At 44.1% G+C, this 23,844-nt stretch overlaps 1 protein-coding gene across 1 annotated transcript in view; it reads right to left on the bottom strand.

Moving 5' to 3' along the window:
* The window catches only part of FLT1 (fms related receptor tyrosine kinase 1), a 114,539-nt gene that overhangs the window by 47,354 nt on the left and 43,341 nt on the right, over positions 1-23,844 (bottom strand). The window contains exons 11-12 of the mRNA XM_021541982.3: positions 8,663-8,777; positions 13-121 (exon numbers count right to left, since the gene is read on the bottom strand). Of these exons, the coding sequence (XP_021397657.2) occupies positions 13-121; positions 8,663-8,777 (224 nt within the window). The remainder of the gene's footprint in view (positions 1-12; positions 122-8,662; positions 8,778-23,844) is intronic.

The raw sequence follows: 23,844 nt of genomic DNA, 5'->3' as shown, positions 1-23,844 counted from the left end.
AGTAGATCTTACCTGTTACAATAAAACTGACATTTCTTTCGGATTTTCCCACTTTATTGGATGCCACACAGCTGTAGATTCCTGAGGATTTGGCTTCAGCTACAACAAGAGTGCTAGCAGTCTGCAAAAGAGAGAAGAGGTTTAGTTCTCCTTGACACAAGAACTCAGTTAAACTTGCATTCTCTTTTTCCTAAGTCATCATTGACCATCCCATGATTCACTCTTTCCATTTGTTCAGTGATGGGCACCTCTGGGGCTATTTAAAGGAGATGTCACTATAAACAGTTTTGCAAAGGATAGAAGAATAACAGGAAACAAGCTCCTTGGGTGACCCTTATATCATCAAAGCCGTCATGACCAAAAATCTTTGAACATGTCTTTCAGATTGATTTGTCTCTCACTGGTGATGTAATGGTAAACTACAAGACATGAAGCACGACACAATGTGCTTCACACCAGGAGATAAGCAGCCTGTAGGAGAGCCAGATTGCAAAGGGAATAGGTGAGGCATGCCTCAGGCATTTGGATAATCCTGAGGGGAAAAAAGGAGCTCAATTCAGCACTGAACTAATTTGATTTCTTTCGTTTTCCCACATATGTGTCAGGTGAGACAGAACAGTGTCAAAAGAGTTGTTTACTCATCCTCTCTTGTACTATTTTCTGTTCTTAGACTCTAATGTTTCTATTATCAAATAATAATATGTCAGTTTTATTTATGTTATATTCTATCACCATCTTAAGAAGTCCATCTCACTAAATATTTTCTCAGAGTTACATGACTTGAAAGATAAGACCTTGAAAGGCCAGGGACCAAAACTACCTAATGTGCCCTTAGAAACACAAAAACTACTGTAATAATAAGAGTTATACTTTTAGGGTGATGGAAAGCCATGGTCTAATGGCTTGGGCACTAGGCAGAAGGGGAAAGATTTGCAGAAACAAATGACGTGTCACTCTTTTATGGAGACATGAAGCATGGACATGGACTTCATCAGTGTCATGTGTTCCCAGTTACAACTTGGTAACTAAATTTTCTGTCTCCCTGTTGCCATTTTACTTGTTCTGTAAAACATGGTTTGTCTGGAGTTACGGGCAGAGCTGAGACAGTGATGAACGGAAATTGTGGGACTTCAGAATTCCACTGTTTGGAATTATTTGGCTTCTCTAAAAACCCAAAAAATAAGTTCTGTGCAATTAATACATTCGTTTAAGTCTGCCTAATTGCTGAAGTTCAGAGACAAGCACAAGAGGGAGAGGCAGTAATAAATAAGGACCAGTTATCTACATTTTTACATAAACACTGACTAAACATTTGCATTGCCTTAGTCTCTTGCTGGGACAAAGCTATCCCCAAACTCCTGTTGAGCCTCTAAATGACATAGCTCTTCTGGTTTCCCAAAATCATTCTTTAGTAGAAAGTGCCTATTACTTTTCCTACTACTCAAGCAAACACCGTTGAGGCAAATAATTTGGTTTTGACTTATTTGTTTTAGAAGACTTCACTATGGTAAATTCACCACAAGTAATGCTAAGAGCACCTCTACTCTGTTAAATTGTCTCAGTGGTCAACTACCTGTTCGCTAACACACTACAAAATATTTCTAGCTATAATTTTTTTAAATTACCTTTTGGATCTTCTGTGAGATGAGAGAGGATCAGTAATACCGGATAGATAATTACAGCCCTTAGGAAAAAAATCATCCTGTTTTTCTAAATTCAGTAGGCTGACCTCTACACATTTCTAATTATAAAGGGTGGGTGCAGCCCTGTCCATATTTTGTCATTCTCTTTGAATTTATTCCAGGTTCTAAACAAATTTTTTTAAAGTGTGGACACAGAGCACAGCACCAGGATTCCTGCATTCCTGAATAGTTTTTTCAACACTAACTCAGACCAGAAGGAGTCCCACAATGTCTACCACAGAAGACTGATGTGGGTGGTTAAAAACTGTTTCTGCTATGCCAGACTTTCCACCAAAAAACAGCCTTTTTTCTGCTAGTTGGTATTACCTCACAGCAACTTTGTCCAGGAAGCAACTGTGACCTAACATGCACAGCGAAGGAGAATGAAGCTCTTGCTCTGTGACTCCACGACATCTGTCTTTACTGTACACAGAGGCAAAGCATTTCTGAGCCTGAAAAACATGTGCTGCCTATTCCTTCCACAAGTACTCCAAAGGTTTGAAAGGTTTTTGGAAGTATCAGACTGCATTTTGTCCTTATATCATTAGGTATTACTTTTTAATGGAAAATTGTGCATACTATCTTGGGTTTTACTGCCTCAGCCCACTGTGATGTTGTTATTACTTTTGTCACACTGAGGATGGTGCATAGATCTAAGCTAAAGGAGTATGACTGCAGTGACTTACAGATGATGCCTTTTATTCTGCATTAAATTGCCTGAGAGAGCATTCATTGGCACTGAAAGCCAGTGATTTAAACTGCAGTTTTCCCCCCAGCAGTGTTTTGGTTTTGACCAACTTACACTGTTCCAAATACTTCTTTAGTATGGGCCAAGGATTCCTTCCAACAGGCAACTCCCATACAAGCAATGGATCTTTGGAAGGCAAGGGAATTAAATGCTGTGAACACAGGAGGCCTTAATTCTAGAGAGCACATGCTGGTATGTTTACTCTACTAAGGCAGAGAAAGTCAGAGTCTAAGAGGAAGCAAGACTGACTTTGCAACAGAACAGACTATTTTAGAGACAACCCGTCTCTGTATAAATCTTTTAGCTTATGAATTAGTCACAAGGATAAGATAACATCTCTTTAAATAGTTTGTGAGCCCTCCAGTGGTGCAGTCTGTGTTTTTCATTGTGGATGCCCGCCAAAACCCACCAGAGAAGCAGTGTGTACAAAACAAAGCCTGGCATATTGTTTTATGGAGAAACTATGGCTTTTTGAGATCAGTTTGTGCAGCATGGTCCCTCTGTACAGCTATTACTGCAAAAGAAGCAAAATTTTCGCAATCTTGTATCATCTGGCATCACAACAGGGAGTTTCAGTCCCTGGATTGGCAACCACATTATAGACAGAAAGTCTAAAGTGAATTGGCATGATCAGATGGAACAGGCAAATCCCTCTGGCAGGCTCAATATCTTCAGCATCATCTCTCCACAAATCCCATTTACCACCAAAGTTTTGGCCCTTTATGCCTTTTTTTTTTCTCTCATCATCTCTGTTGAAGCACCATGTTACAGGCTCATCTCAAAGTCAGGGACTGGGGAAGTAAGTCCCATACTGCTGCTGCTTTGCTGGGCAAATAAAAGAGGCATAAGGCAGAAATCCTAAGAGATGGAAGAGGAATGAACCGATTCGTTTGTGGTGGAACTGATGAGGAAAAGACTAGGGAGGCAAAGAGCATGCAAAGCAGCTGACAAGATCATTGCTGTTGGAGCCATGGTGGGCTGGTCTTTCCCCTGGAGGGTCTGCTCAAATTTCTCTCTTCTCAAAGTAGCTGAGATAGAGGATTCCCAGTGCCCCAGCTGATGGCAGAGAAGGAAAAAAAGTTTTCAGAAAATGTTTGGCAACCTGGCTCTTATGTGACTCCCAGAAGGCCTCTTAAGACACTGACATGAACTTGCTCTGTTCAGAGATTGCTGCCTTGACTTCTTGAGACAGCCCATGTATTTAAGAAGCAAAATACTGCCCTTTCAACATAGAGCAGGTTAGTGCAAGTCTGTCAGTTATTGCTGATTCTCTTCTAGTTGTGCTTTTAAGAAGAACTATTGGTTAGAAAAAAAAAAGAAATAAATGAAAATATGCTCTCTTTACGCTCTTGGATTTATCTTTGTATAATGGAATGTCATTTAGGAAGGTCCATTTCTAAATATTGATAATGCACTGCTGGATTGGTCTGCTTGTGCCAATACAATCTGCATGCCTCACATGTTGTCATGGAGCATCAGTGCAAAGCATCTGGTCAACACATTTCACCTTAAGGACCACCATAGGAGAAACACAAAAATACCATCAACAGGAGGACACACAGGGGAACACCCACTTTCCCCCTGGGAAAAATCTCTATGAGTTGCTGCTGTATACCAAGCAGAGCTGTGTTTTCCCTCTGCATCCCGTGCTGTCCCTCAGCTCAGCAGCAGCAGCAAGCCCCAAGTGCTGCTGGTCTTAATCCCACCAAGGGCTTGGCTCTGCTAGTACCTCCCAAAGATCCACTTAAAAGTGTTGACACCAATTCTAGTAGCACTCCGGAAGGCTCCAGGAGAAGTTACAATGTGCTGAAGAGAGGCAAGTGGGGCTCCCATGGCTATCTTCAGCCTGGGTTCTGAGGAAGATCTTACTGTCCTTATGTTCATCTGTCTGCTAGCCTGTCCATCTGTCTGCCGGTATCCTCTCCTTCTCCACATGCTCAGTAACTTTTGAATCCATTGTCCAGTTTCAACCAAGACTTATTGACAACTCAAAGCTCATGGGATCTCATGCATTTAATGAAAACCAGCTGTTGGGTAGAGGAGAGAGATCAAGATGATGCTGTAGTGAGCAAAACAGCTTTCTCTTCCTCTTCTGGTTCCAGATGGCCAATCTGCACAGAAATACTGGCCAGACAGCTGGCTTGTGTCAGGACTGAGAACAGACACAGCACATGCTTCTCCATCTCATCAGTAATGTGGAAACTCGGAAAAGAGGTCGTTTTTTAGGGCTTGGCATAGAAGATGCAGAAGAGATGGAACCCTTTTATTTTGCGTGATTAGACTTATCAGTCATGTCCAGGAAGGATTGACTCTTCTGACTATTTAGCACTCCACTTTGGAGGGTTACATTGTTTAATACTACCACCAGTCAGTCTGATCCATCTTTGCCAGCCAAGCCAGAGATACACATGGGTGAGTCTAAATTTCGTCTTCCAAAGCCATGTTACAGTGTTACAGGGCCATTACTTTCCATTTTCCATGAAGTTAAGTGGCTTTGTCATTCACAAATGCTGGAACCACTAAAAGCCTGTGTCAGTTAGGTATTCATGCAGTGGAAAACAAAACCATACATACTACATACATACATATATATATACTTTTACCCACACACACACACATGCATGGTGAGCTCCAATTTCATGCATTGCTACCCTTTATACACCATACCTGGAGGCATACCCTGTCACATAGACCCAGCTTTCTCAGTACCTGCTATTGGTCAGTGGTACTCCAACATATGCTAGCAGCAGAGGCATGAGACAGTCAGGGACATTTGGTTCCATTTCAGGTTCTCAGTAGGTTAGTTCCCAAAACCAAGAGCGTTTTGTCTCATTCTCTCCACCTTTTCCTTGTGCTCAAATGCCCTCCTGTCTACTGTGCCTTCCCTTGGATTTATAATCCTTTCTTCTTGGCCCACACTTTCTGCTTTCCCTTATCTGAACTTGCCTTCTTAATGGTCTTCTAAGCACAATGCTGCATGCTCAGGATCCTTGTTGACTTCTCCTACAGAGGTCTGTCCCTTGTACCCCTAGCAGAAGTACCAAGTACCAGCTGTATGCAAAGGCACAATGAATGCACCAGCTCTTTGTACCTTATTATTGCAGGTCCTTCACTGACTGACATTCTAATGAACACTGACCATGCAAAGAATAATAATCAGTGTTAGCCCTCAGTTAGAGCCAGCAGTCAGCTTTAATGGGGAATATTGAGAAGGGGTGGGCATTAGTTAGCTGAATGACAGGAGAGTGTCTGTGGCCTGTTCACACAACAGGCCTAAGAATAGCCAACTGTGTAGGAAGTCACTGGGATGTCCAACAAAACGAGAATCAAAACATTGGGTGGGGGAAACAAATCACTTAAAGAGCTGTCTTATGATTAAGTATTATGGCTTATGTTACGAAGTTCTTCCATTGTACCACTCAAGTTTCTCAATGTCTGCTTAGAGAGGCTTTAGCGGAAATGTTACTAAAACACTGCTGCCACGGTTTCTCTGTCACCAAAGAATAATGTAGAGCAGGCTTCCTGCACTAATTTAACTGCACAGACACAGGGCTTGAGTTTTTTCTAACTTTAAAATATACTTGTAGCAACCTTGATAACCACAGACAAACAAACAACCTACCACAGCAAAGAGCCAAACTAGAAGCACTTAAATGTTGCATATACAGGAAACATGTGGAACTGGCACAGTGTCTTTAGGAAAGTGAAAACAGCTACCCTCACTGCTAAAGAAACCTGTGGATCATTCCTTGTTCATCTCTTTCCTTGCTTACAATAATCTCATCCTGTGACCACACACATTTCTCCTTTCATGCTAACCCAAATGTGAAACTTTCTGAGTTTCTTCATTGATTTCCTACCTCTTTGTCTCCTACATCTTTGTTGTTTCCATTGAGCTCTGAGACTGTTTTTACCACTCTTGCTGTGTTGGGATGTGGAAGTGGGGTAGACACTCTGTTTATTTAGCAGGGTACCACCAATGTGGAAGTGCCTCGGAGAGCTGGTCACAGCTGCTTGCAGGAATAGAACTGCTCACAGTAGCAGTCCATCCGAGGCAGGCACTTGTGGTGACGTGCTGCATTCAGTGAGCTCAGTGCTATTAATGCTCCGACAATATCGCTGCAGATGGGCAAGGGTTCTGTCTGAGCTGTCTCTTTGAGTTTGCTCAGGGACACTGAGAGTGAGTCTTGGACTGCAAAGAGTGAAAACTCATAGACTCCCATGGATTTAAAATAACAATCCTGGATGCCCTAGAGCAGCTGTGTGTGCACTAATCATGCAACTCTCAGCTTGGCCAGGAGCCTGAGCTTAGAGAGCACGTTTTACTTACAATAGCAGTCCAGCTGTTCTTGAAAAGCTACAGAAGAGCAGCAGAAATAGAGAAATATTAGAAAAGCTGTGAAAAAGATGAGTACAGAGATTGTTTCACTAACCTCCCCCTCCACATAGGGACTAGGAGGAGTAAAGCAAAGCAAGGTAGACCTTTCTTAGTTGAAGTAAAGAGCAAAAAGACAAGGAATACAGGGAGGACCAGTAAGTTTCACTGCAAATCTTTCCGTGCAAGGACCATTCCTTGGTTCATTTCTGGGCACATTTTTAAAAAGGGCTGCTTGCCAAAGACTTGCAGTTCTGACGCAAGGACCCATCATTAGCATCTTCCTCCAGGGAGGAATTTATTTGCTGTTGACTGGAAGTTGCTTTGATATTTTGGCCACTCCTCTTCTGTTGTCTCCAAAATTCATGGAACACAAGGAGAATGAGATCTGGTTATTAGACAGCTCCTTCTGCATCCTGTGAACAGGTAGGACTGCACTCATAACATGGCTATATGACTGCTGGAAAATAATTGATTCTTATAATCTTGTTCATCATTCCCCCCTATGTAATAGACTCTGTCTCCCTGTGCCTGAAATTATTTCCCTTTGCTCCTTCCAATCCCTCCTTATGTTTCATTTTTCATGTGCTTTCCTATGATAGTGTTAGCTCCCATTTTTGCCTTGATCTTTAAGCACGTAGAGCTGGACAGCTAAATAGAGCAAATGCCTCCCTGGGATCCAGCCTGTTCCCATGCACTGGAATGGTGCCATGGACACCTGTGATACTTTCTAAATAGTAAAACAGACGGAGAAAATGCAGTCCCAGATCTAATTCTTGGCTGCACGTAAAACCCTATTTATTCTGTGGTGTGTGAAAGGCCCTTGACATGAGTATAACTACAGTTTATACCCATTTTCATATGCAGGAAACTGAAGGCAACCATCAAGGAAAAAAGACCTTTAACCCCAGTGCCCTTAGAATTACATGAAGCATTTTGGTGTAATTAAAAATGAAAGGCCTAGAGTAAGATAGGCTTTAAAATTTATAATCTTTTTAGCTATTACTACCACAAACTAGCCTATGAAAACAGACTGTGACAGTGTTATGACACCTGAGCTGCTCTGTAGCAGAGGCCACCCAGCCACACCAAATCAGTCTCATGTCTATCCTAGGGAAGTGCATTTGACCTAGGGGATCCTTGATTTGAGGCTTTAACTGATGGACAAACCTCCTTAGCCCTTGGCAAGTTAATCTCATGGGCTTTCTCTTCCACTTTAGATACCAATAGACAATAGGCCTACATGCCCTTCAGAATTATCTGCATGTCCCCATGACCCATAAAGGGATGCTTGGCTTGGACTATCAACTAATTTTAGATGGCTAACACTGATGGGATAAATCCTGTCTTGCTGTCTCTGACTGAGACTTCTCTTAAACTTTGCTTCCATAATCTGGATTCTTTTGGTTCTTTAGAATTTATTCCAAAAAAGACATGGCCATCTAATCAACTAGGACCACATCTGTGAATAAACTGACTAATGAGTGTACATAGTTTAATTCTCATAGGAAATAAAACAACATGAAATTGTGCAATTTCATAAAATGAGGCAAAGATGGCCTGGAACCCTGCCCCTTGCTCCTGAGGTACCCCAAGATATTCACACTGTGAATAAGAGAGCAGATATAGTGAATCCCACTGATACACTCTCTTGGCATGTCACTTACCTTTATATGACTGTCACCAGAAAAAAAAATACTCTGAGCAGATAAATACCAAGTATGAAACTTATCTACAAGTATGCAGGTCCTAAAATCTACACAATATCAAAATGCTGGCTTCTTCTCTGTTACCTTGATAGCATTTTACAGTTCATTTTCAATACATGAAAAGGTTATCTGCTCCTAGGAATCATACCTTATTTTTGCCCTCTATTACAGCTGTTCTCTCAGTGATGCTCTGTATCCTGTTTCCTACATTGCTGCCAGCTTTCAGGATGTAAGATCCTTCAGTATAAAAGCAAAATCCATGCCTAAAGACAACAAAAATTAAAATGTTATTGATTTGGTGATATAAATTGGATAGAAATTCAACACATAATACAAAACAATTGTTTTGAAATCAGCGATCAGTCAGGAAAACTACAGGTACTGTGATGACCAGGAAAGTATAATTGCTTTTCATTAAATTTTGAGGTTTAGAGCCTGATAATTGGATTCACTTCCACATTCATTCCTTGAATATTAGCTCTCTGAAGTAAATGTTCACATTTAAGCCACTGCAAACTGTGAGGCCAGAATTTACAGCCACAGCCTAAATATATAGCTGTACAAGATCAACATACCATTTCCAATGCTCCTGTTTTCAGACATGGCCAAAACATGAGTTCTTACTATTTTTAGCCTTTAACTCAAGACAAATTATATTTGTTTCAAGATGCATTCCATAGGGCATTGGATGCTCTTGTACTCTGTGTAGATTCTTTTTTGCCTTAACAAAAGATTATGCTGGTTTTCATTTCTGAATACATTTTTTTAGTTCAGTTTACAAAACTGTAAGATGTTAATACTGAAGTTCAATGATTACAAGACACACACTAAAAATAAGCATAATCCTGCAAATGAAAAAAATGAGGTTAAACAGAATTATACCCAAATGACAAAGGGATTTAAATGATAATTTTACTGGAAGAAAATCAAATGCATCTTAATGAATGGAAGTCCCAGGGAAAAAATGATTTTGCCTTATGCAACAAATCGGCTTGTAATCAGAACATTCAGGTGTGGTCATGGTAGGGATAATTTGTTTCTTAAAGTCTGATTTGTTACACATGGATATAAACACATTGGAATGCTTCTTAAGTGCTGCCTGACCCTGTTCTTTGAGAATATCTAGTTCAGTTTTTCATCCAGAATTTTGCTGTTGCTTGTTCAATTCCACATTAATTGGCAGAGATTAACCCTTCAGCTTGATGATGCTCTTTCAAATACACTGTGTTCCTTGGATTTGAAAGATAATGGCTGTCCTATCTGTAATCAAATAGTTCTGACTTGTATAACAGTTGTTTGGAGAAATGAACTTTAAAGCCCAGTGACTGAAAAACAGAATATGATGCAATCCTGACCAAAGAATCAGATTAATTTCCCTTCAGCCAACTGTGCAGTTTTCTTTGCACAGTAAACTTTGTGTTGTTTAGAATACCAAAGGTACACCAACTTTACATGCCTGTTTTTAATTGTACAGCTTTGCGTCAAACTGGCAATGACTTAGCAGATATTACAGCTTAAAGAAATAATGACATGGAAACTAACTTTGGCTGCCAAAATTTCACAATGCACACTGAAAGGATCAGTGTGTTGAAAAGACAGAAAAAAAGACAGGAGAAGGAATGGAGATTCATGCATGGAGAGAGGACAGGGAGCAAGAGCATGGCAGGAAAGCCCTATCTATACAACCATATCTTTCAGACATTGGTTTAAAGGCCAATTTCTAATAAAATTTTTTTTGAGACCATAGAGAATGAAAGACAGGTGCATTAATAAGGGCACCTGTTACACTCAGATGGGGAAAAATGGTTAAAATTTTTCAGAAAGGTAGATGCCATTTACTTTGTACATTTAAAGCTTTAAGAAGTCTGGTTCTGTAACAAGAAAAAAACACAGAAGGCAAGATAATTTGGCTAAGCTGGTAACATTTTCATGCCGTAGAAAATATCAAAACTCATTTTGTGATGCCAGGCATGCAAACAGGCAGCATCAAAAGCACATTTGTGACAGGATGCAATCTGTACAGGAAAAGAGAGACACCAAAATCCCACTTCATGCATATTAAAAGGTGCCTCCTAATTGAACTGTCCTGGGTTGTAAGATAAGCTTGTATTCCATTTGCCATCTGTCGAAGGCGAACCGGTTGGACAGGTTTTTTGTTATCTCTCTCAGAGACAATGGTTTGTGTATACACCTTCGACTGATTCAATGAAGGGGGTCCCACCCAGAGGGGAGAAGCAGCTCTCTCCCTCTTCTTCGCGGGACTCCGAGAGAAGCAGCTCTCTCCCTCTTCTTCGCGGGACTCCGAGAGAAGCAGCTCTCTCTCTCTCTTCTTCGCGGGACTCCGAGAGAAGCAGCTCTCTCCCTCTTCTTCGCGGGACTCCGAGAGAAGCAGCTCTCTCTCTCTCTCTTCGCGGGATTCCCGGAGAAAGCAGCTCTCTCTCGCTCTCTCTTCGGCGGCACTCGCAGCGAAGCAGCCGGCGCGCGCAGAGGCGACGGCAGCGGAGCTCAGAGGCAACCCCAGCGCAGAGGAAGACCGGCCCCACTGCCACCAGATCTTCAGAGGGAAACTATACCCTTCTAGAGATCACCACTGCAGCTACAATTCACCAGCCACTGCAAGGGAAGCAAATTGTCCCAGTAGAACTGATACTGGCACCCCGCAGGTTCTGGACTTTTTTTTTCTTTCACTGGTTTTGTTTGTACCGATTGCATTTGCCTTTTTAAATTGTTGTCTAGTTTTCTCCTAGTAAAGAATTGTTACTCCCACTCCCATATCTTTGCCTGAGAGCCTTTTAATTTAAAGATCCTCGTAATTCAGAGGGAGGGGGGTTTGCCGTTCTCCATTGCACAGGAGGCTTTGCCCTCTTTCACAGACTCCTGTCTTGTCGAACCAAGACAGAATTTGGCGCCCAACGTGGGGCCCGAGGGCATTGAGAGGGAAAAAGGATTAACAGTTCTTAAGTAATTTGGTTTTGTTGTGTGTAAAAACATCTTCAGCATCACCATGTGGTCTAGTTTACCTTGGTTTGGGTGGCATGTGATCGTAGCTATACTTTTCCCATTTGCAGACCCTTATCTAAAAATGGGTCCTATAACTAAGGCTACGGTGTCTGTTATCAAGTTTGGCTTCTGGGTTAATTGGGTGAGGAATTCATGGATCTTTAATTTCCTCTGGAAGGCAGGTACATGGATTCATAGCTATCACACGTTAACTGTATGTTTTTGGGGTTACTTTAATAACGGTACCTACTGCGAGGAAATAGCACCTGGGCAAACTTTCTCTCAACCTTTTAACCATCTTTTTGGGTCTGCTCCACCAGTTCTCAAAGGGTTAAGATCCTTTATAAGTGCTAATGATACCATACAATGGGTGGTGTTGCTGATAGTCCTGTTATATTTAGCATTCAGAGATAAGGGAAGATTAACCTGGATAACTACCCTCACACCTACACCACAGACTCGAGATGCTGCTGCTCCAGAGCCTGACCCTGCCCCACAGCCCACCTCAGAAATGAACCGCCCAGATTGGGTGAGGGTTCTGGTTAAGGAGATACGAGAGATGCTGAAGGAGTGCATTTCCCCAGCTGGTGAGAAACCGGCCCTTTGCCTTGAGGAGGGACAGTCTAAGAGTACAGCTGTGGAACCCACAGATGTTACAACTGTCCAGGTTCCAGCTGAACCACAAAGGCAGTCACGGTCAGCAGCAGTGGCCCCGGTAGAAACAAGGAAGTCTAAGGTGAAAGCAGAGCACCCTGCAGATAGGGACAGGAATGGAGGAACCTCACAACCCACAGGGGAGCCAGAGATTGCTATCATCACCGAGTCCCTGACGTACGAAAGTCTTCGCAATCTGCATAAAGACATTGTGCGACGAGGGCGTGAGGCTTATGCTACCTGGCTACTCCGGGTTTGGGATCTTATGGGTACAGGCGTGCAGCTGGACGGTGGTGAGGCAAGGAACTTGGGACCCTTGACCCAGGACTCAGGTATAAATCAGGTTTTTGTAAGGGAACCAGGGTCCCTTTCTCTCTGGGAGCGGCTCTTAATGAGTGTCAGGGAGAGGTTTATCCACAGAGAGAGAATGCAAGAGCACCATCATAGAATGCGCTGGAAGACCCTCGAGGAAGGGATCCAACAGCTGAGAGAAGTGGCAGTATTGGAGGTACTCTTTGGGAGGGATGGACGACACAATAATGATCCTGACAAGGTCAGGTGTACGGGACAAATGCTGTGGAGTCTGGCAAATCTTGGGCCATCTCAATACGCCACCTTCATTGCAACGATCAATGCTGACACCCACCGGGAGACAATAGGTTCTGTTGCCAACAAACTTAGAAATTATGAGAGTATGATTAATGGCCCAATGCAGGCTCATATCTCAGCTGTGATTAAGGAGTTTAAAGAGGAGATGAGGGAGGAGATAAGGAAGGTTAATACAGCACCCGTGAGAGTCACAGGCCCCAGAATCAGCACCCAACAATCCCCAGCTAGAGAGAGAGGGTACACCCCAAGGGCTAATCTGTGGTTCTTCCTGCGTGACCATGGGGAAGACATGGGGAGGTGGGATGGGAAACCCACTTCTGTCCTGGCAGCACGGGTCCGTCAACTCAAGGAGGGAAACTCTAACCGGGGGAGTTCCACCAAAGTGAAGGTAGCCTCAACCTCCCGTGACCAAGCTTGTGGGTACGATCTGTCAGACCCCCTTGAAGGGACCTCTAGTATGTATGCCCAGGGAAGGAATGATAACCAGTGTTAGAGGGGCCCTGTCTCTAGCCAGGGAGAGGCACGGGAAAACCGGATCTTCTGGACAGTGTGGATCCGATGGCCTGGCACATCAGAGCCACAAAAATATGATGCTTTAGTTGATACTGGTGCACAGTGTACTCTGATACCATCGGGACATGTGGGGGCAGAGCCTGTTTCCATTGCTGGTGTGACAGGGGGATCACAACAATTGACTCTGGTGGAAGCTGAGGTGAGCCTGACTGGGAAGGAGTGGAAGAAACACCCTATAGTGACTGGCCCAGATGCTCCGTGTATCCTAGGCATAGACTTCCTCCGGAACGGATATTACAAAGACCCAAAGGGACTCAGGTGGGCTTTTGGAATAGCCGCTGTAGAGGCAGAAGACATTAAGCAATTGAACACCTTGCCTGGACTGTCAGAAAACCCCTCTGCAGTAGGACTCCTAAGGGTGGAAGAACAACGCGTGCCAATTGCGACCTCGACAGTGCACCGCCGGCAGTATCGGACGGATCGAGATGCCGTGATCCCCATCCACAAAATGATTCGGGAGCTGGAGAGCCAAGGGGTGGTCAGCAAAACCCACTCACCCTTCAACAGCCCCATCTGGCCTGTGCGCAAATCTGACAAAGAATGGAGATTGACTGTGGACTATCGTGGCTTAAATGAAGTGACTCCACCGCTGAGCGCTGCTGTGCCGGACATGCTGGAACTCCAGTACGAGCTGGAGACCAAGGCAGCAAAGTGGTATGCCACCATTGATATTGCTAATGCGTTTTTCTCCATTCCTCTGGCAGCAGAATGCAGGCCTCAGTTTGCTTTCACCTGGAGGGGCGTGCAGTACACCTGGAACCGACTGCCCCAGGGGTGGAAACACAGCCCCACCATCTGCCATGGACTGATCCAGGCTGCACTGGAAAAGGGTGAGGCTCCAGAACACCTGCAATACATTGATGACATCATTGTGTGGGGGAGCACAGCGGCAGAAGTGTTTGAGAAAGGTGAGAGGATCATCCAGATACTACTAGAAGCTGGCTTTGCCATCAAGAAGAGCAAAGTCAAGGGACCTGCCCGAGAGATCCAGTTCCTGGGAGTGAAATGGCAAGATGGACGGCGCCAGATTCCCACTGAGGTCATCAACAAGATCACAGCTATGTCCCCACCAACCAGCAAAAAGGAAACACAAGCTTTCCTGGGTGCCATAGGTTTCTGGAGAATGCACATTCCTGAGTATAGCCAGATTGTGAGCCCTCTTTATCTGGTTACCCGAAAGAAGAATGATTTCCACTGGGGCCCTGAGCAGCAACAAGCCTTCACCCAGATCAAGCAGGAGATCGCTCATGCTGTAGCCCTTGGCCCAGTCAGAACGGGACCAGAGGTCAAGAATGTGCTCTACTCTGCAGCCGGGAACCATGGGTTGTCCTGGAGCCTTTGGCAGAAAGTGCCTGGGGAGACTCGAGGCCGACCACTGGGATTCTGGAGCCGAAGTTACAGAGGGTCTGAAGCCAACTACACTCCCACAGAGAAGGAAATCTTGGCTGCCTTTGAAGGAGTTCAAGCCGCCTCGGAGGTAATTGGCACAGAAACACAACTCCTCCTGGCACCCCGACTACCGGTGCTGGGGTGGATGTTTAAAGGAAAGGTTCCTACTACCCACCATGCCACTGACGCAACATGGAGCAAATGGATTGCCCTCATCACTCAACGCGCCCGTATTGGAAACCTGAATCGCCCTGGGATTTTGGAGATAATTACGAACTGGCCAGAAGGTGAAAACTTTGGTCTCACTGATGATGAGGAGCAGGTACAAGTGACAAGGGCTGAAGAGGCTCCACCATACAACCAACTACCAGCAGAAGAGACCTGCTACGCTCTTTTCACTGATGGTTCCTGTCGCATTGTAGGGATGAACCGGAAGTGGAAAGCAGCCGTATGGAGCCCCACACGCCAAGTTGCACAAGCTACCGAAGGAGAAGGTGGATCGAGCCAACTCGCCGAACTCAAGGCCGTTCAGCTGGCTCTGGACATTGCTGAAAGGGAGAAGTGGCCAAAGCTCTACCTTTATACTGATTCATGGATGGTAGCCAATGCTCTGTGGGGCTGGCTGGGAAGGTGGAGGAAGGCCAACTGGCAACGTAGAGGAAAGCCAATCTGGGCTGCTGATATATGGAAAGACATTGCCTCTCGGGTGGAAAAGCTGACGGTGAAAGTCCGTCATGTAGATGCCCATGTCCCCAAAAGTCGGGCTAATGAGGAGCACCGAAACAACGAGCAGGTAGATCAGGCAGCAAAAATAGAGGTGTCAAAGATAGACTTAGATTGGCACCATAAGGGGGAGTTGTTCCTGGCTCGATGGGCTCATGATGCCTCAGGTCATCAGGGCAGAGATGCCACCTACAAGTGGGCACGAGACCGAGGGGTGGATCTAACCATGGACAGTGTTTCCCAGGGTATCCATGACTGTGAGACGTGTGCTGCCATCAAACAGGCCAAGAGAGTGAAGCCCCTATGGTATGGTGGGCGGTGGTCCAAGTACAAGTATGGGGAGGCCTGGCAGATTGACTATATCACACTGCCCCAGACACGCCAAGGCAAGCGCTACGTGCTGACCATGGTGGAAGCCACCACTGGATGGCTGGAGACTTTCCCTGTACCTCATGCCACTGCCCGGAACACCATCTTAGGCTTGGAAAAGCAAGTCCTGTGGAGACACGGCACCCCTGAGAGAATTGAGTCTGACAACGGCACCCATTTCAAGAACAGCCTTATCAACACCTGGGCCAGAGAACATGGTATCGAATGGATATATCATATTCCCTATCATGCTCCAGCTGCCGGCAAAGTTGAACGGTGCAACGGACTCCTTAAGACTACCCTGAAGGCACTTGGTGGGGGAACATTTAGAAACTGGGAAATTAACCTGGCAAAAGCAACCTGGATGGTCAACACCCGGGGGTCTGTCAATCGAGCTGGCCCTGCTCAGTCAGAACCCTTACACGCAGTAGATGGAGATAAGGTCCCTGTAGTACATATGAAAGGTATTTTAGGGAAAACTGTTTGGATTAATCCCACCTCAGGCAAAGACCAACCCATTCGTGGGATTGTCTTTGCTCAAGGACCTGGTTACACTTGGTGGGTAATGCAGGAAGATGGGGAGACCCGCTGTGTACCACAGGGAAACTTGGTCTTAAGAGAGAACTGGGTGTAAGATTTCATGGTGTGCAGATGGAAATAGAATAAGGGGTGGATAATGTCCTGGGTTGTAAGATAAGCTTGTATTCCATTTGCCATCTGTCGAAGGCGAACCGGTTGGACAGGTTTTTTGTTATCTCTCTCAGAGACAATGGTTTGTGTATACACCTTCGACTGATTCAATGAAGGGGGTCCCACCCAGAGGGGAGAAGCAGCTCTCTCCCTCTTCTTCGCGGGACTCCGAGAGAAGCAGCTCTCTCCCTCTTCTTCGCGGGACTCCGAGAGAAGCAGCTCTCTCTCTCTCTTCTTCGCGGGACTCCGAGAGAAGCAGCTCTCTCCCTCTTCTTCGCGGGACTCCGAGAGAAGCAGCTCTCTCTCTCTCTCTTCGCGGGATTCCCGGAGAAAGCAGCTCTCTCTCGCTCTCTCTTCGGCGGCACTCGCAGCGAAGCAGCCGGCGCGCGCAGAGGCGACGGCAGCGGAGCTCAGAGGCAACCCCAGCGCAGAGGAAGACCGGCCCCACTGCCACCAGATCTTCAGAGGGAAACTATACCCTTCTAGAGATCACCACTGCAGCTACAATTCACCAGCCACTGCAAGGGAAGCAAATTGTCCCAGTAGAACTGATACTGGCACCCCGCAGGTTCTGGACTTTTTTTTTCTTTCACTGGTTTTGTTTGTACCGATTGCATTTGCCTTTTTAAATTGTTGTCTAGTTTTCTCCTAGTAAAGAATTGTTACTCCCACTCCCATATCTTTGCCTGAGAGCCTTTTAATTTAAAGATCCTCGTAATTCAGAGGGAGGGGGGTTTGCCGTTCTCCATTGCACAGGAGGCTTTGCCCTCTTTCACAGACTCCTGTCTTGTCGAACCAAGACATGAACTTTTTCCTATTCCCACAGCATGCACTTATGTTTCTCTGCTACAGTGCTGAAATTTTGTACTTTTTACCATAGAAGTCCTTACACATATTTTGGTAAAGGACAGAAAGAAGGCATAAGGCATATTCAGAAGCTGCTTGTGCATCTCTGAAAAGCATCTCCAATTTCCTTTCTTATAGCTCTGGAGCCTCTGGACTCAGTTGCTATTATTATACTTTTCCTCACAATTACTTAAAAAGACTATATATTTAGTTTGCCATGTCTTAGGGATGAGGACAGTGTTATGTCTTTGTTGATGTTTAGCACAGTGAGATGCTGATTACTCACTAATACTAGAATGCAAACCACCATCAGAACTACAATAACATCACAATAACAAGAAAAACACATGCAAAATGCTAGATTAGCCCTGGAGGCACATATATGAACTCTACTGATGCTACATTCCATTCTATATCCAAACTGGCAATTACAACATTAATGCAATTAAAGTAGAAAATTGAATACAGTTCATAGCTGTTGTCCACAGTTTTAGTAAAAAATGAGTCACAATCAAGCTGAGAATGCTGCACCCAACAGCACACAGCTGGAGGTGTGAGTACTGTTGTACACACAGCATCAGCTCCAATGACTGCTGGATCAGCAAACGTTTACGGATCAGCTGCAGCACGGCTGCCAGGCAGAGTCTAGGACAAGACTCAGACTCATCCCTTTGGATGTAGAACCAGATGCTTCCTCTCATCAGCTGCCAAATCCCTTCACTGTAACCTCAAATACACTAAAATAACTCAGGGACGACACACGAGCTCTGTCCACTATCCTGAGCTGGCTACTCTGGTTAATACTCCAAGTCATCCCACCTGTTACTGTTGCCAGGGGTGGCACATGAAAGGTGCTGCCTAGGCCAACAGCATCAGGTAGAGATGGAAAAAAATAGTCAAAAGTCCTGCCTCTTAACCCAACCTCAGCTTCTGACAACTGGCAGAAGTTTTGTAACAGAAAGAGAAAAGGTTCTGCTGAACTTAGATGTAATCATCAAACGAAATGTTTGTGTTAAGCACAGATGCTTGGAGAGAGAGACAGAAAATGAAAACACAAAAATCCATGCTGGCTGGAACCAAAATAGGCAATCATCTTCCTGTTAACTCGACTGATGTTTCATAGAGTGTGTCCTCACATAACATCAGCTGCATATTTTTCTGATTTCAAGTAAATTACCAATTTCTTTAAACTACCCACTCAGTAAAATAACAAGGGTATTACATTTTTAGCAAGATCTCTCTGTGTTTGCAGGGAAATCCCACTGCATTTTAGGTATTTGAATCTTACTGCAGATATCTCCAGAGTACATGAATTCCTGAAATGTTTTGTTGTGGGATGAGCCTCAGTGCTTTGCATCTTCAGGAAATCTTAGAGCAGGGTTACCGCCGGGTTAACGAAAGAGCACACAGCGTGTGCAGGGATTGATAAACAAGCTGATTTCTGCCAGCACATTTCTATGCATTTCTTTCATCTGTGTCCCTGCAGCCCCCTTCACGTTTCTACTTTGTGGGTGCAACTCTGCATGTGTAGAGATCCCACATAACAAATGCTAACAGGGGTGTGCACAAACCTAAGCTTACAGAAGTTACACAACCTCATAGTGAGGTAATCAGACTCAGCTGCCTTAGTGGAGTGCTGGTAGAAGCAGAGCACTCAGGTTAATACACCCTAAGTAGTTTTTCCCATGTGCCTGCATGCGTGCTGGCATGCACATTTGCAGTTATGCACTCGCACCAGCATGCATCGGCCTTTGTGTCAAGAGCATGAGAAAAAGGCTATTCTTTTGTAAAAACAGGAGCCACTAATTCTCTGAAAGGTTTTCAAAGAAACCCAGTACAGAGGGGAAGAGGGTGAGAGTGGCTCTGCCTGTAGCAGGGAGAGTTCTGCTCTCAGACCTGCTCCTCACCCAGAGCTTTGGGAATTTACACTAATTTGGAGAGGCCGGGGGAGGTTTATGCAACAAGAAGTAAATCCAGCTTTATAAAATGTCTGTGATGTGCGGAGTTGGCACCCATGAGGGCCCTGGAGAAATGGCCGGGGGAGGGGAGGCAGCCTGCTACTCGAGAATACATCAAGCCCTTGAGGAAGCAGAGTGTGCCATGTTTGAAGATGCAAAGATAATCACAGTGCTGGGAACCGTCTTGTGTAGCGGAGGAAGCCAAACAACAAGAGGAAAGCAGCATATGCTCGTGATTTCGCACAGGAAGCTAGCAGCACCTCCTGCCAAAGCGAGATAAGAAAACTCCCATGGCCTATTCTGGACAAGGCTGTGGTGATCAACCTTCGCTTCATGCTGTCCTCACTCTGCTCCATGGCCCGTTCCCTTTCCTAATGAGTTTCAGAGCCCTCACTTCTATTACCATGCAGCATGCCAAGCACAATAGCATGGTGTATTTATAACTATAAACAGGGAAAAGTTTCCAGGGTAAGAGTGTACTTCATGTCATCTTGATGTATTTCACTGAAATCACACTACAGACCAGCTCCAAGCTAAAGTCCTGCCGATGAAACGACTGGTCTCAGAAGAAAAGCTGCTTGATACTTTATAGCAGAGCATGGGAGCTGAGGTAAGCAATTTGTCCAATTATTTGTAGGATGGTTGGACCTCATGTATGACAGTCAGTTCTGAATGAAAGCCCCACATCTAGCCCACCCAGAAACATCTTCCCCATGCCAAAGACAGTCCTGCAGTTTTCAGTTCAAGCAGTGCAACAACAAATACTACTGAAAGAGCCATAATCAGTTGGAAAAATACCCATCTTCTGTCTCCTTGTCTTCCCAGCTTCTTCCCAAGCCCTCCTGTGTGATTCCAGAGGCCATTGCAATCCTTACCTTGTGTAACATTTCATTCAACTCTCTACGCAAGCATTCCTCTTGGCAAAGTCCCTGGAAGCCTCACTCACACTCATTCATTGGGGTAATATTTGTTGGGAGGGAGAGGAAACCATCCTGTCACCAACAGTGCCCATTTTTTAGAGTGATTATTGGCAGTCACCATAGTTTTCTCAGCAGCTATCGTTTTTTTAGGGCAGCAATTCCTAGCAGCGTGAGGGCAATGTTACTGCAAACTTAAGTTGGGCTGACTCACGTCTTTTAAGAGGCAATGGCAATGACACTAACATTAAGACAGGAACTCTGGAAATTCCTGGAATTGTAAAGAACACATAGGAACTGTTTTTTATTTGCAAGTTACCAAAAAAAATCTGAATGGCATGGGCCATGACTACTCTGGGCCTCAGCATCCAGTGCCATGTGATTGATAGCACAGGGCTGGTGCAGCCACGTGTCCTTGGGAATATTGAGTCAATTTGAAGCAGGAAACAGAGAGGAAAAATAGTATCAGGGAGCATGTTCAGTTTGTAAAATGTGCTTAATGGGGATAGGGGGAAGAGAACATATTCTGGCCCCTTGCCAGCTTTGTCTATGCATGTGTTTCTATGATTCTACGAAGCTATGGTCCAGGTGCTCCTGCTCTAGGTCAAAACCAACCACTTAGAGTTTGAAACACTGGCAAAACTGTGGCTGGGAGCTCATCCCGAACACCAATATGTGCATTGGTGGAACTAGGAGGAAAACTACAGGTGGGAGGAACTGAATATATTTTACATTGCTTATTGTTCATTTGTTTATTTCTATTTATTTATTTAGGATCAGGTCCTTGATGTTACAAAAGCCTCATTCTCCTGGGGGGTATCTTTGAAAAGAGTAGGGTAGATGGCATTTAGAGCTTTGTTGTGTACTCTCATGGCTCTATTGAAAAAGGAGGCATTTGATAGCTGCACATTGCCTTTCTTGCTATTACTGATATGCAACCAGATAAGTGGATGGTGTTTCCTTTCATACTCATCCTTTTCAAACATTATGACTTGCCCTTAACTATTCCAGTTTGCTGCCTGGAAAGCTGATTGATCTGAGCTATCTCAAAAGAAGCAGCAAGATCAACAGCAATGTTACCTACCCCAGCTTTCAGTATTTCATCAGCCCACACTCAGATTTCCACAGGAAAAAAAATCACTTCTGTAACTGCCCACCTGAGCATCTGCCAACACCAGTTACTTGCAACAAAACAGCAAATGACTGAGGCTGAGGGTCACAAAAAAACCACATTTTGCTTCCAATTTGCCTCTGGCCACTAGGGTACATAATAGCATTTTTCTGGTGTCTACACATACTGAGGTTATCTGAAATTTTCTCACCTTGTCTTATCAGAAAACTATATTTTGCTTCTTTATCCTTAATTTTCTGCTTCACACTGCTTTGCATTCTTCATCAACAAAGAATACCATCATATTTCAACCAAACCTACCTTCCTTCCTTGTTACACTACTCTCTTCCCTCCTTTACTAAACTGTGTTCACTCTCAGCTCCCATGAAGCCACTGTGATTCAGCCTCCACTTTCTCTGTGCAAAAGCAAAAATCATGTCCTGCACAGAGAAGTAGGATATTGGCTGGAACTATAGAATTATCACATGAGATTTTCACAAGCACCTAGAATTTCTTTCAGGGGAAAAAAGTGTTTGATTTTGAGAGTCTGCAGTACTGCAAGGAAGATGGTCTTGCAATTTGGTTGAACAGTTAGAATCCTAAAGAGGAAGTCCACGAAACCTCTATCTACAATGTCCACTCTTGTACTCAGTTTCTTTTTATTTCTAATTTATGTTCCCTATAAATAAAATCCAAGATATTGTTCAGACCTTTCTAGTGTAAGTTATTTTCCTTGCACAACTAATTTCTAATAACTCACTCACTTCTAGACATAACCTTACATCTATAATATTCCAAGATCCATGTATCCACAAATCCTTCCTTCTCAGAATGCCAAAATTCCCCTTTTTTCCTTTTCTGTCCTATCTGGATCCTCTTGGTTCTATATAGGAATAACTCTTTAGTAGCCTATTTACACAGTCCTTCACACTGCCTGTCCTGCTGACAAGCTGGAAGCACAACTCTCACCCTTTCCATTTTCCAGTGATTAGCAAAGGAGACAGAGGAACTGTTGATCCACTAAGGTTGTATTTTTCAAGATTATTTGTTTTCAACTTCTCTTCAAGTAGGGGTCTGAGAGCAACTGTGGGCTGACTGGAGTGAAGGACTGAAGTCCAGACAGAAAGCAAGGAAAGGATGAGAAAGAATGGAGGGAAATATTTCTGAGAGAGGGGAGTTGATTAGAGAGAAAACAGGAAGAGAAAATACTGACAGGCATGGATGTAAGACCAAGGATCCATCTACCCCATATCCTGTCCCAACAATGACCATATGCAGATGGCAGGGGATGAGTAAGAGCAGGATAACTTCAGAAATTCCCTTCTAATACTCCCCCAGTCACCAATTATTATCAGCTCAGGAACTCCACGCAATATAGACAGTTTCTATACTTCTCTTCCAAGACTGTAGAAAGTCTTCAAACCCCCAAAATCTTCTGGCAAGGAGATTCACAGATATCCTATCCCCTACATGAAGCGCTATATCCTATTTCACTTCCAAATTCTGCTCCTCCTGTCTTCATCTACTGGCCCCTACCTCTCGAATTGGAAAAGATACACACAACTGATCCTCAGACATGTGCCTTTCACAAGTCTGTAAGTCTCTATCCTGTAGCTCCCAAGCCATATCTTTTTCAGTCTGCAAGAGTCTTAATCTCCCTCCTCACTCATCCTTCACACATTCCTCTCATTCTCTGAAATTCCTTTGATCCTTTTAGATGCTATTCCTGGTGTACCTCCTAGTTTGACTGAATCCTTTGAAATGAAAGGATCAGGAATGCTCATAGCATAAAGGACGTTGATGACTTAGGGATTTGTGGAGTTATCATGGTGTTCTGTGTTGTGGTCTTTATTTCTTTCCTGGTAATTCCTAATATTTGATTTTCTTTTTGAGTTGTTCATGGCGCTATTCACTTTCACAAACTCATCTATCACAGCACTCAGATCCTTCTTTGTAGTAGTAATGATCAGTCAACAGCTTTTTAGCATGTATTTTACATACGAAAGCAATTTTTTTTCCTGTGTATATCATGCACATTTATCTCTGGTGAATTTCACCTGCCACTTTTTCACTCAGATACCTGGATTCATAGAGTTCTGCATTTCATTGCAATCGGCCCCTCATCCTTACAAATCTGTATAACTTGTCATCAGCAGCAAACACTGTCACCTCCTTACCACCTTTTCCAGGTTATTTCTGAACGTGTTGACAAGTACAGACCCGAGCACCAGCTCCTGAAAAACTTCACTGATCACCTCCCTACACTGCAAGAACTGGTTGTTCCCGCTTAACCTCTGTTTTCTATTTTTTAACAGAATATTTTTTTATGAGCACAATCCTACCTCACATGCCTGTTCAAAGCCTTCTGCAAAGGCTTTTTGAAAGGCATACACATAAAAGGAAAGAGGATGCTAACTCAAGTTTGTATATTTTTGTAAAAGGTGTACTCGATCCAGTAATAGTACTCCATTCATAATCACTCCTAAGCACA

Source organism: Lonchura striata, chromosome 2 (genome assembly GCF_046129695.1).
Source record: "Lonchura striata isolate bLonStr1 chromosome 2, bLonStr1.mat, whole genome shotgun sequence".
In the NCBI taxonomy this organism is placed as follows: domain Eukaryota; kingdom Metazoa; phylum Chordata; class Aves; order Passeriformes; family Estrildidae; genus Lonchura; species Lonchura striata.
This window is presented reverse-complemented; position numbering and strand designations above follow the sequence as displayed.